A 12,479-nucleotide genomic window follows, 5' to 3' on the forward strand; every position below is an offset into this window, starting at 1 on the left:
GGGCCAGAACCACTGGGGTCTCAAAGGCCACCATGGGGAGTTGGGATTCTAGTCCAGCACCTTTGAAGGGGCTTAAGCTGGGCTGGGCAGTAGCAGATCAGAGGATCTTTCTGCTGGTTGTGTCAGGAGCGGTTCAGGAGGGGTCAGAGGTCATCAGGGCAGGAGATCATGATGTGGAGGATGCGGGTGATGTGAGTGATGCCGGTGCAGGTGCTCCGGTGGGTAAACCCCAGGCTGTGTGAGGGGGCGGCGAGGAGATGGGCGCAGGGAGGGCTTGAACAGCTGTTGGGCGATGCTGGAAGCGCTCCGGCCCCAGGGAGAAGCAGGCTTCTAAAAAGAAAGGACAGTTAACCCCACACCTGTTGCCTGGGACCCAGGGACGAGGCCTCTGGCTGCCCTGTCCTGAACGCAGGCAGCAGTCCTCTGTACCCCCAGCCCCAGGCCTGCGTTCACCCCTCTGCTCCCGCTTTGTCCGTCCCTGCCCGTTGTGGGGCTGTGGTCAAGGCCACTGTGCTCATTGTCCGCAGGTCCTGTGAGAACACCCACTGCCAGGTTTGGTGCATTTTCTGAAGATCAGAGTTCATTTTTATTTAAAATGAACTCTCTCATTTTTTAATTTGTTTTGTTTTGATGGCTGGTTTGTTTGTCTCGTGTGCACTTTACTGAGGCTCCCAGGGCTCCCCTGAAAGTGTGTGCATGCCTCACGTGGTCGGCTGTGTTGTTACAGCCCACGGCTGGGGGATCCCGGCAGGTGCTGTGCGACTCCCTGCCAAGAGGATGAGAGGATGCTTGGAAACGTGTGCCAGGTTCTTCTGGCCTTTGACCCAGGTGCCTTTTGTCCTTGATAATTTTGCCTTGTGCCTTCTCACTGCCATAAATCTTAGTCATGGGTACGACGAGGTGCAGAGTCTGGGAGGCCGTCCAGTGAATCTGAAACGGGAGGCGGTCTTTGGGAAGGTCAATGCACTTCTCTTAATTTTCCACTTAATGGGTTTTCTTTATGGATTCTTGGACCTATGTCCTGTTTATCTACCTGTATCAGTGATAAGTATTTTCATGTTTGATTGACTCTATAGATCCACATGAGGAGAGCTGACGTCTTAACAACATTGAGTCTTCTAACCTGTGAATGTAGAATATATCTCCATTTATTTAAATTTTCTTCCGTTTCTCTCAGCGGTGTCTTGTAGTTTTCAGTGCATGGGTCTTGCACCTCATTTTTCAACATTTCCTATTTTCTGATGCTAGTATAAATGGTAGTTTTTATGGCATTTTCTGAATGTTCATTGCTAATGTAGAGAAATTCAATTGATTTTTGTGTATTGATCTTGCAGTCTGGCTGACGTCCATTATTAATTCTAGTGCTCACTGGATTTTCTGCATTCAAGATCATGTCATTTGCAACAGTTTTACTTTTCTGTACCCATCTGGGCACCCTTATTGTACGGTTAGAACATCCAGTACAGAAGGGAAATGGTGAGGACAGACGTGCTGTAGTGTTCCTGATCTTGGGAGAAAACTTTTTTTTTTTAACCATTAAGTATGATGTTTGTTGTAGTTTTGTTCTTTCTGTTGTTTTTGCTTAGATGCCGTTTATCAAGTTGAGAAAGTTCTCTGGTATTCCTAGTTTGCTGAGAGTTTTTTTCTTTCTTTTTTCTTTAAAGAGCACCCACGAGTGGGGACAGGGAGGGGCAGAGAAACGGAAAGAGAGAATCTAAAGCAGGCTCCATGTTGAGTGCAGAGTCCAACTCAGGGCTTGATCTCAAGACCCTGAGATCACGACCTGAGCCAAAATCAAGAAGAGTTGGATGCCTAACCCACTAAGCCACCAAAGGGCCCCTGCTGAGAGTTTTTATAAAGAATGGAAGTTGAATTTTGTCAGGTGCTTTTTCTGCATCTCCTGGGATGATTTCAGAGTTCTTATTTAGTTTGTTGATATGGTGAATTACATTGATTAATTTCCAGTGTTAAGCCAGCCTTGCATTCCTGGGATAGACCCCACTTGGCTATTCATCCTTTCTGTGTTCTTGAGGGATATTAGTTGTTTTCTTTCCTTGTAATGGTCTTTTCTGATTTTTGTGTAAAGGTAATGTTGGCCTCTTACCATAAGTAGGGGAATATTCTCTTCACTTTTCTGGAAGGATTTGTGTAGAATTGGTATTATCCTTAAATGTTTGCTCGAATTTTCCAGGGAAGCCTGAGGTTATCTTTGTGGGACTAACTTTAATTTAATGTCTTTAGTAGATTTAGGGCTACATTTTTAAAAAATATTTTATTTATTTATTAGAATGAGAGAGAGAGAGAACGAGTGGGGGAAGGGGCAGAGAGAATATCCAAGTAGACTCCCACTGAGCACAGACCTCGATGCGGGGCTTGGTCTCATGATCCGTGAGATTAGGACCTGAGCCGAAATTAAGAGTCAGACACTCAACAACTGAACCACCCAGGCACCATTTACAGTTGTCTATGGTTCATTCATTCATTTTGCACCTGTGTACATGTACTTTTATTTAATATTTGAATTAGTTACAGTCTGTAGTTACAGTGTAAATATAGTATTATATGCCCTCTGCTTTTTTAAACTTGCAGAATAAGTATTTCCCGTATCCTCTGGTGTTTCTGGTCACCATCTCTAAGAGCTATATGACTTTCTGTAGAGTCAACATTCATGGTTGACTCAGAGTTCCTCAATGAAGTGTTTGGTTTCATGTGCTGATAGATCTAGTATTTTTACAAGACTTTAATATAGAGACATTTTGATGCACGTACTTGTAGATTTCCAAGTTAAAACAAGGTTTTTAAGAGTTCTCAGGATGAAGGGAAAATAGACTCTTGGTACCTATGTAAGCTCTTACCCATCATAATCCAGGAGCCAGTATTGGTCACTTACTGTGGGTCAGAGACTGTGCTGCCACTTGACTTGTGTTTTCCTCTTTCAATTCTTGCAACAGCCCTATGAGCTAGTACCAGCATTAGCCCTGTGTTCAGCTGCAGAAATAAGCACAGTAGCTGACTTTCTTCTTCATCATCAGATAGGTAGTAAATTGTCAAGCCAGGGCTTCAAACCACAGTCCATTGCTCCTAACCGCAGTCTTGGTCTCTTTGTGTAGCTTAGAACTAATAGGTTTATTTATTTTTATTTTATTTTATTTTATTTTATTTTATTTTTATTTTTATTTTTATATTTATTTATTTATTTATTTATTTATTTATTTATTTATTTATTTATTTATTTATTTATTTAATTTACTTATGATAGTCACAGAGAGAGAGAGAGAGAGGCAGAGACATAGGCAGAGGGAGAAGCAGGCTCCATGCACCGGGAGCCCAATGTGGGATTTGATCCCGGGTCTCCAGGATCGCGCCCTGGGCCAAAGGCAGGCCCTAAACCGCTGTGCCACCCAGGGATCCCAACTAATAGGTTTAGAAATATTTGGGGGCTTTTCCCTAAAACTGTCTTTCAAAAAGTGTTACCTGCAAGATGCAGTGTACTTTTGGTAAGGAGAAAACTAATCCTGACCAGTTTTCAGCAAAGACATCACTGCTGTCATGGTGAGAATGCAAGACTAGATTGAAACAGGCTTCAGGGATCCCTGGGTGGCTCCGTGGTTGAGCTCCTGCCTTCGGCCTAGGGTGTGATCCTAGAGTCCCAGGATCAAGTCCCACATCGGGCTCCTGGCATGGAGCCTGCTTCTCCCTCTGCCTATGTCTCCGTCTTTCTCTCTCTCTGTGTTTCTCATGAATAAATAAATAAAATCTTAAAAAAAAAAATAAAAGAAACAGGCTACAGACGGCAGGTCATGAGCATCATGACCCATTCATGGGATCATTATATCAGTCAGTCATTCCTTCGGCGCATCCATTGGGCTCCCCATCACTTGGTCTTCACTGAACTCAGATCTTGAGAGTGTACAGAGCTGTGGACTGCAGGCTTGAGGCCTTGACCTTGCTCACTTCTCACGTGGCTCTTTGTTCCCTACAGAGACTAATGAGTGTCAACTACCTCGGCAGTGTGTACCCCAGCCGAGCTGTGATCACCACCATGAAGGAGCGTCGGGTGGGCAGGATCGTCTTTGTCTCCTCCCAGGCAGGACAGTTGGGATTATTCGGTTTTACGGCCTATTCTTCATCCAAATTTGCCATCAGGGGATTGGCTGAAGCTTTGCAGATGGAGGTAAACACTGAATTCAGTTTTATATTTATATCTTCCAGCTCAGAAATGTTTGTTCCCTTTTAGTTTGTAGCTACTTTACACATGTTGTTGTATTAAATTAGACACTTGTAGACTTGACATCAGTGAAAGAGAATCTGCTCAACCCTTGAATTTTGCTGTTAACATTTTTCAGGCATCATACAGATTATGCTAGAAGCAAGATGAGTGTGAGGTGTTTTGCTTGCTTAGTTAATTAACTAATTTTTAAAAGGATTTTATTTATTTATTCATGAGAAACGCAAAGAGAGGCAGAGAGAAAGAGGCAGAGGGGGAAGCAGGCTCCCTGCGGGGAGCCCAATGCAGGACTCAATCCCAGCCCCTGGGATCACAATCTGAGCCAAAGGCAGATGCTTAACCACTGAGCCACCCAGGTGCCCCTTGCTTGCTTAATTTAATACACAAAGTACTACTGATATTTACATAGTATTTTTGGTCTAATACTCTGTGAGGATGCATAAGGTTAACCAGATATTTTATTCTCTAGAGGTGTTTCTTTAACAAAGAGATGTGTCCTTTATGACTGAAGAATAAACTTAGCATGTGTTTGAGGGAAGAGCTTAAATCAGCTACTGCCCAGCTCTCAGCTTTTAGACAAATCATTTAACTTGGTCTTTTTCCTTTGCTGTAAAACAAGAGGGTTGCGCTGAAAATATCATTTGGCTCTCCCGATGCTTACGCTTTAATATCTTAAAGAAGTATTGATGAAAGCGAACGCTTTTTATTTTCCCAGTTAGTAGAGCATGTTGTGAAAGAGGATTAGCATCAAAATAAGTGTCATGTTGTGATAGCCTCAATCGTGGGAAGCTGACTTTGCATTGTCGTCAGATGGGGATGCATAGAGAGTACCACGTATACCTACCCAAAATCACACACCGAAAAGGAAGGTAAAATTCTTTCTATTGTGATAGACTGAAATATAATGCTACATCATGACATTAGAAGCCCAGAAAAGAATTGGTTGTGACCAGCCTTCTCATAATAAGAGTGTGATTTGGGTGTCCCGTTTAATGATTTAGATTAGGGAGGGGTTAGCAAATTTTTTCTGTGAGGGCCAGCTTGTAAGTGTGTGAGCCTTTGAGGGGTGGATGTTGTTTGTCGCAACCCCTGAAACCTAACGGTGAGAGCAGGAAAGCAGCCCTATGTGACAGATAGATAAATGGACATGGCTGTGTTCCAGTAAAACTTTATTTATAAAAATAGGTGGAGATTTATCCCACAGGCCATAGTTTGCTGACCCCTGATTTAAAAAATCCCCAGAGGAGCCCTCGATGGTGTGTGACAGAGGGCCACACTGCCCTGCTGTTGGACAAACATGGTACCGATGAGTTGTTCAGTCAGTGACATGATCATGATGTGCCACATGGGGACTGATCGACTGTGCCATTCTCCTCAAAAACGAACCAGGCCCAAATTTCCTTTTTATCAGCTTGCTTTAGTGCTCTTAGTCACTAATAGGTCATAATAATGTTTAGCCAATGAGGCTCATATGGCTGTGAAATTTCAAAACAAGAATACCAGTATTTCTCTTCTTTTGAAATGTTCACTTTGAAAGTCCCTTTGCAAATAACCATTTGATTTTTGTAAGTTTTGTGAGATAGGAGTGGCAGAAGTTGTTAGGCTACCTTATTATAGATAAGAACACTGAGTTTTCAGTAGTTCATCCAGTTACTCAAAAAGACATAGTTATTTTGCAACAAAAATAGTAACAAAGTGCTTGCCTTCTGGCTCCCTCTGCCTGGCTTCTGCAGCAGCTGATGTGTGGATAATTCAGGTCAGAAGTTGCCAGATTCATCTGGCCTGTTGTCTCAGCCTTCACTTTGGTCTCAGACACCTGGGTAAGTGAAGGGCTGCGTTGGAAATGAAAAAATCTGCTTATTAGGGCTCTTTGTCCCTAAGTCTTTTCTTGCAAAGCTACTTCAGGACTCACTAATTTAGGGCAAAGTATATAATCTGGGTGGCCTGGTTTCATCACTTCAGGTAGAACAGAGATGTTGCTAAAGAAGAGGGAAAAGGACCTGAGTTGCTAGGACAGAGTCCCCGAAGTGTCTTTGTGACAAGCATGGTTCACACGCTGCACTGCACGTAGCTGGCCTGGACCTGAAGTGCACTTGAGTTTTGTCCATATCTAGACTTCATGAAAAATGTCCCCGCATAAATGCAAAATAAAATAAACATGTGCCATGGGGAAAATACATTCAGTAATCAAAATCTACTTTTGTTCATAACAGACTTGCATCAGAACAGTTGTTTTGGGGCACCTGGGTGGCTCAGTCAGTTAGGCATCTACCTTCAGCTTGGGTCGTGATCTCAGGGTCCTGGGATCAAGCCCGATGTTGGGCTCCCAGCTCAGTGGGGAGTCTGCTTCTCCCTCTGCCCCTTCCCCCTGTGAGTGTGTACATGTGTGTTTTTTCTTTCTCTCTCAAATAAAAATAAACAAAAAAACCCAATTGTTTCTCTGCAAGTGTATGGTGTTGTGTCTGAAAACCTGGATGATTAATTTGGCTTTGCCAAGGTGACTGTGTTATCTGTGAATGAAACAGACCTTATAGAATTGCTCAGACTAAGTACTTTTGGATAATCCTTCTTGGTTTAATTAACTCTTAAGTCTTCTTGTCCATTCCACCCTTTGCCTCGCAAACTAAAGTAGGTCCCTAGAAATGTTTTGTGTACAATGAATAAATTTGAAAGAATGGTTTGTTGCATTTTTAAATTTTTTTTAAAGCTCTTTTAGGCATAAATGCATGATTTAAAGATTCTAAAAGTTAATCTTTTTGGAAAGCAGACTTCTGACATGGGTTATACACAATGAGGTTGTAGCAGAGACCGAGTAAAAGAGAAATAGCCTTTGTGCTTCCCTCACCTGCCCATGCTCCCCTCCCTCAAGGGCCGTTTGTCCCCACGGTGGTGAAAAGTAAGCTGCAGCTCATGTTCTAGAGCTTCTTCAACGCAGCTCTGGTCCTTTCTCCAGCAGAGAAAAGATGGGCACACAGCCTTTGCTTTGATAGCATTAGGAACTACACATTTTTGGTGGGATTATTTTGATAATAAATCGATTCTCTTGAGCAGTGGGTTGTCTTTCTGATTGAAATGGAGATGAGGTAGGAGGAAGAAACTGATGAGGGGATGGTCAGTCAGCAGGGACAAAGACAGACACTGGGGTAAGATGAGCAGAGGAGTCAGCCAGTGAAGTCCTGGCCCACAAAGTCTTTGAGAAAGTCGTGATCTCCAGGAGTCAGCGCTGTCTTAGCACGTGAAGCCTACCCAACCGCCTTTCCTTTGCCCCTGGGGTTATGGGATTAGTTGATCAAAGGAAACTGTAGATATCATTTGGTGTATCTCAAGTTCACCAGTTATTTGACCAAGAGTTTCAGGAGACTGAAGATCCATGAGGGCAGAGGCTCTCTGAGGCTCTCTGAGTTGCCTCCATCCATATCTTCCTTCATAGACCGATACCAGCACACAGTAGCCAGTCAAGAAGTATGTGTTGGATGAATAAAGACAGGTGATTAAGTGATTAGCCACTGGAGGTAGCCAACCATAGCTGGAGAGAGTCATTTGGCTTCGTGATTGTAGAGAGGATACCAACACCCGGAAAGGGGTCTGGCCGTCTGTGCCCACTCCAGGAGAAAGCTGTTTCTGAAAAGCTGGTTCAGCCATAACTCGGGTTTTTGACATACTGTCTCACATTAGTTCAGGTGCCACAGCCCTTATGCTTTGGAGGTGGAGGGGGCCAAAGAAGCAGCAGAGAAACAACCGTGTCTGAGCAGAGTTGGCTTCAGGCTTTCCCACTGGGCCACTTGCCACTTCTCAGCTTTTTCGCTGGTGTTCTTGTCTGGTCTGTGTACCGCAGAGGGCAAGGCCGTGGGAGACAGTTTTTAAAGTCACTATCTCAAAAACAAGTGGAAGAGGAATTGCTTGCTCATCAACCTCACTGCCTGGCCCGAATCCAGAGCTATTTATGAGCAGAGCTGGGCCTTGACGCCGCATGCCCCATCGATGCTGAGTGAATGAGCTCTCTCACGCCCTAAGTGCATTGGAACTGAACCAACGAACACATCACCCTTTGCTAGTGTACTTTCCAGGATGGCTGGCCAGAAGCTTCTGCCTACATGCTTCTCCCAGACCCTCTCAGCTCCTCCCAGAAGCTTAGAACTATGCCTCTCGGAGGGCCTCAGGGAGAGAAAGAGCTGTGTGATGAGATGGGACCCTGGGATGCTCTGTTGCCACTTTTCAGCCTCCCTGAGATACGTGGTGGCCTGCCTACCACCAGCTGCCTGTCTACTACTAACTCTCCTAGGTGTTGTCCTGGGGCTAAACAATAGCAAATAGGAAGACAGAAATTTTGATGGTATGAACTTATCCCCCTTAGAGCCACTAGCATCAGGGCCAGATGAGAGTGTGGAGCAGAGCCGCTGAGGAGCAGGATCTTTGGGAAGGGTGGTGTGTCCTGGCAGACTAGCAGGAGAATCTTCTGGAATCATCCCATTGGCGTGTGTTTATGAGTGGAGAATTCCAGCACGGAGGCCCAGTGGTGAGGTGAAGAAGACTAAGAGCTCATCTCAAGCTGGGAAGGAGTTTCTTAATATAAGTAGGGATGAGGTGGTCTTCGGGGAGGTGCGTGGCTGGTCTGACTTGAGACTCCACCCAGTGGGGAGAGTCCTGTTGGCTGGTTCTGGGAGGATGGAAGAAGGGACTCCTGACTCCCTCCTGACTTCTGGAGGGATCCACATAGTTCCAGGCCTGGATCTGGGGTGGCACAGGAAGGGCCTAGGGAAAGGGTTTGAATGATCTTCATAGATCTTGTAGATGAAATCAACCAGAGTTTCCGAGGCAGCTGTGAAGGAAGCCAGATTTGTAGTCTGATGGCAGAGGAGTGGACCTGCCCCATTGGCCCAAGGCCTGAGTAGTGTCAGGGTTGGCGAGGGGGGGCCACGTGGACTTCCTGTTAGCTGTCCACCTTCCTCCTGGACAGCTCCCAGGGCCTTGCCCCATCAGCAGGGTGGGCAACACAGAAGGAGGTGGGTCCACTGTCTTCTGAAGTAGACGTTGGTGGGGTGAGCTTTTTGCCTTTCTTCCTAAATGATCTTCCTGGGGAGGGGTTTCCTGACCCCGCCAATGCTAGTTCTCCATTTAAGAATCACCCTGTTGGTCTTACCAGCTTCTGAGAAAATCCGGGCAGTGTCCATTCTGTTGCCCGACGGCCAGTGCCAGGGAGTAAGGGAAGAAGCAGAGCTGTACCTTGTTTGCTGAAGGGGCGCGTGTTGTTTCTAAAATGCAGGTGAAGCCGTACAATGTCTATGTCACAGTCGCCTACCCGCCGGACACAGATACCCCTGGGTTTGCAGAAGAAAACAAAACCAAGGTAAGTGTTCTTCTGTGTCTGTTTTTAGCCTTCAACATTGTAAACAAACCTCTTTTCCAATTTTCTGACTTTCTGCCCATCAGCCTGGAGTCCTTTTCACCAGTCAGAAAATTGAGTCCTTTTCAATTGACATGTTAGGTAGAGAGAGGCCTCTGGACCTCCTGGGGAACTTTCATGTGGAGTCTTAGAGAATGCGGCCTATATTTTACGAGATTAGGATTTTTGCTAATAATCTTTGAAAATTTACCTAATAAGGTATTTAAAAAAATTTTTTAATAAGGTATTTTCTTTATGATGGGGAGCACAGTCTATATTTTCAAGTAACTAACGAGATGATATTCTTGACCAAGAACATTCTTTCCTCTCAACTTAAAACACCTGGTTGCCAATCCATTGTCTCCCTGTGGGGGTCTAGTGGGCACCACGACTTAGCATTTCAAAAATGGATCATATGATTCCCTCATTCCATCCGTTCATTACTTCTCATCTTATTGCCCAACACCCAACAGCACCCATCAGCCATAGCGCTCAGGCCAGTAACTGAGAAGCCAGCCTTGATTATTCTTCCCATACTTCTCATCTGCTTGACTAGCACATCCTCTTGGCTCTACTCTCAGAACTTACCTGAATCTGATTTCTTTTTTTCCTTTTTTCTTTTTAACTGCAAATACCAGTGCCATGCTAGTAATGATAGTTGCCGCTGCTGTTTTTGCCTGAACTGCGCTTCATAGTCTTCAAACTGGTCTGCCTCCCTGTCTCTTCTTCACACAGCGGACAGTGATCCTTTTAAAGCATAAGTCAGATCTTGTCACGCCCCTGTTCAAACTCATCTTGTGCACAAAAGGCCAGAAACAAAACAAAAAAAAACTGTTCTTGTGCAGCACAGTCTAGCAGAATTCTCTAGAATGGAGATGTTCTCTGTCCGCACTCTCCAATATGGTAGTCACATTGTTGGCTGTTGAACACTTGAAATGGGACCACTGGGACTCCATATCATAAAACTGAGTTTTGAATTTTATTTAATTTTGACTCCTTTAAAGTTGGCGTTGAGAAGCGCGTTGGTAGTATGGGGGTGAGTGTGGCTCCACTGGTTGTTCCCATCAGCCTAGAGTAGAATCCGAAGGCTGTGAGGTTTATTGGGTCCTGTACTGTGTAGACCTTGGCCACCTGTCCACAGTGCTGTCTGGTCTTCCTCTTGCCCTCAGCCATATCAGAGCCCTGTCTCTTCTTGAACTTGCCCAGCTTTGGCCTTGCTTTGCTCTTGCTCTCCTCTCCGGGTATTTAAATGGCCAATCCCTTGCTTTTTTCACCCTGAGAGGCCTTCCCTGACCCTCTTTATCTCATATATCACTCCCTTGGAATATTCACCATCCTTTCCTCTGGCTTTATTTTTCTTTATGATGCTTATCACCACCGGACATTTACATTATATACAATGACAGTCATGCTGAGCTGAATGCAAGCTTTGCAACTTTGTTCAAAGGAGACTTTTCTTTGCCTTGATGCGTAGTAGGCACCCCGTGAGCAAACGAATCAAGTGGAGAAGAAAGGAATCCATCAGAACTTCCTACCTTGAATGGGCGTTGATTGGTTTTCTTCTCCTTTACAGTGATGCTTAGTAAGCGTGAGGCTCTGCAGCATGAAAATTGGCACTTATGCTCCGTAGACTGTATATTTGCAAAAAGATGTTTATGATTTAGAAGTTTTTTTCCCTATTCATTTCTCTTTGGCTCTGCCTCTTAAGATTACAACTGTTTCAAAGAAGTAAATTTAAGCCAAATGTCCTGTCTCAGAATAAGCAGGGGTCTGCTAAGCAGATTTGCAACATTTGGTAACAGTCTTTTCCTTGGAAGCCAAAGCGGACAAAGAGAGGTGATTTCCCTGTGAAGATTTGATTTTGATGTTAAGTTGGGTTTTTTCCCTCCAGTAGTACAGTGTTGAACAGACTTTGGAGAAGTCAAATTCTCTGTTGGTGTGTAAGCCCTTTAGGGGGCGCCGTCGGACTTTTAAATCTACTGTGTCTGGCGGGGTTGTGCCAGCCTGGTGGTCTGGAGGAAGAAAGAAAGGCCCCTTCAAAAGAGCCTTTCTCTTAATTCAGGTGCATCAAGAAATACTTGACTTCTAGGAAATGCTGTGTTTTTCTAATTTAAGAAAATACATTCTGTTTTTTTCTTTTCATTTTCTCAAGCCTCTGTGGTAAATAGAATTTACAGTTTCATGCAGCTTAAGGCTTTAGTTTTGAAACTTCTCATTGAAACCACCTTTGAAAGAATTTATGAGCACATGTTTATGTCACTGTAAAGAAGATTTAAAAAAAAAAAAAGACCTTGCCCACAAGGAACTTAGGAGGTAAAATGCAAAGACACACGTAGCTGTAATATGTATTAATGCAGCAATATGCAAAGACGAGAATGCGCTGCCAGTTAAGGATTCAGAAAAGGCTTTTTGAACCAGGTGGCCGTTGGGATGGACCTTTAACCACCTGTGACTTGGGGTTCTGACGCACCAGCCTGCCAGGGGGCATGCAGCCACGCTGGACTTCATTCAGTGTTCGCTGTCCCTATCTTTCTTGTCGCCTCCTCTGTAGATCTCTTAGGAAACAGCTGTGTTGTTAAACAGGGGCTGGGCTGGGGCTGTCTCTGTCCAGGGCCTAAGCTCCATCCATATATCAAGCCTTTGCTGGCCAGGGAGTGTGTTCAGAACGGCGGTGCTGGTCATAAGGCCAGACTGGCTCAGGGCGCATGGTCTAGGCTCTGCAGAAATGCTGCCGGTCAGGTGTCTGGCCAGCAGTGAGGATTTTACCAGAATTGTACCACTGATGTGTTCTCCTTCTAGCTCTGGCGGTCGTCACCGGAGCCGAGACCACACAGTGTCCCGCGGAGAGCGGCAGGGGCCTCCTTGTCT

The 12,479-nt window shown here is 44.8% G+C and overlaps 1 protein-coding gene across 1 annotated transcript in view; it reads left to right on the forward strand.

The window, feature by feature from the left end:
- The window catches only part of KDSR (3-ketodihydrosphingosine reductase), a 38,081-nt gene that overhangs the window by 13,703 nt on the left and 11,899 nt on the right, over positions 1 to 12,479 (forward strand). Inside the window, exons 6-7 of the mRNA XM_038525860.1 lie at positions 3,983 to 4,174; positions 9,492 to 9,575. Of these exons, the coding sequence (XP_038381788.1) occupies positions 3,983 to 4,174; positions 9,492 to 9,575 (276 nt within the window). The remainder of the gene's footprint in view (positions 1 to 3,982; positions 4,175 to 9,491; positions 9,576 to 12,479) is intronic.

Source organism: Canis lupus, chromosome 1 (assembly GCF_011100685.1).
Source record: "Canis lupus familiaris isolate Mischka breed German Shepherd chromosome 1, alternate assembly UU_Cfam_GSD_1.0, whole genome shotgun sequence".
NCBI classification, from domain to species: Eukaryota; Metazoa; Chordata; class Mammalia; order Carnivora; family Canidae; genus Canis; species Canis lupus.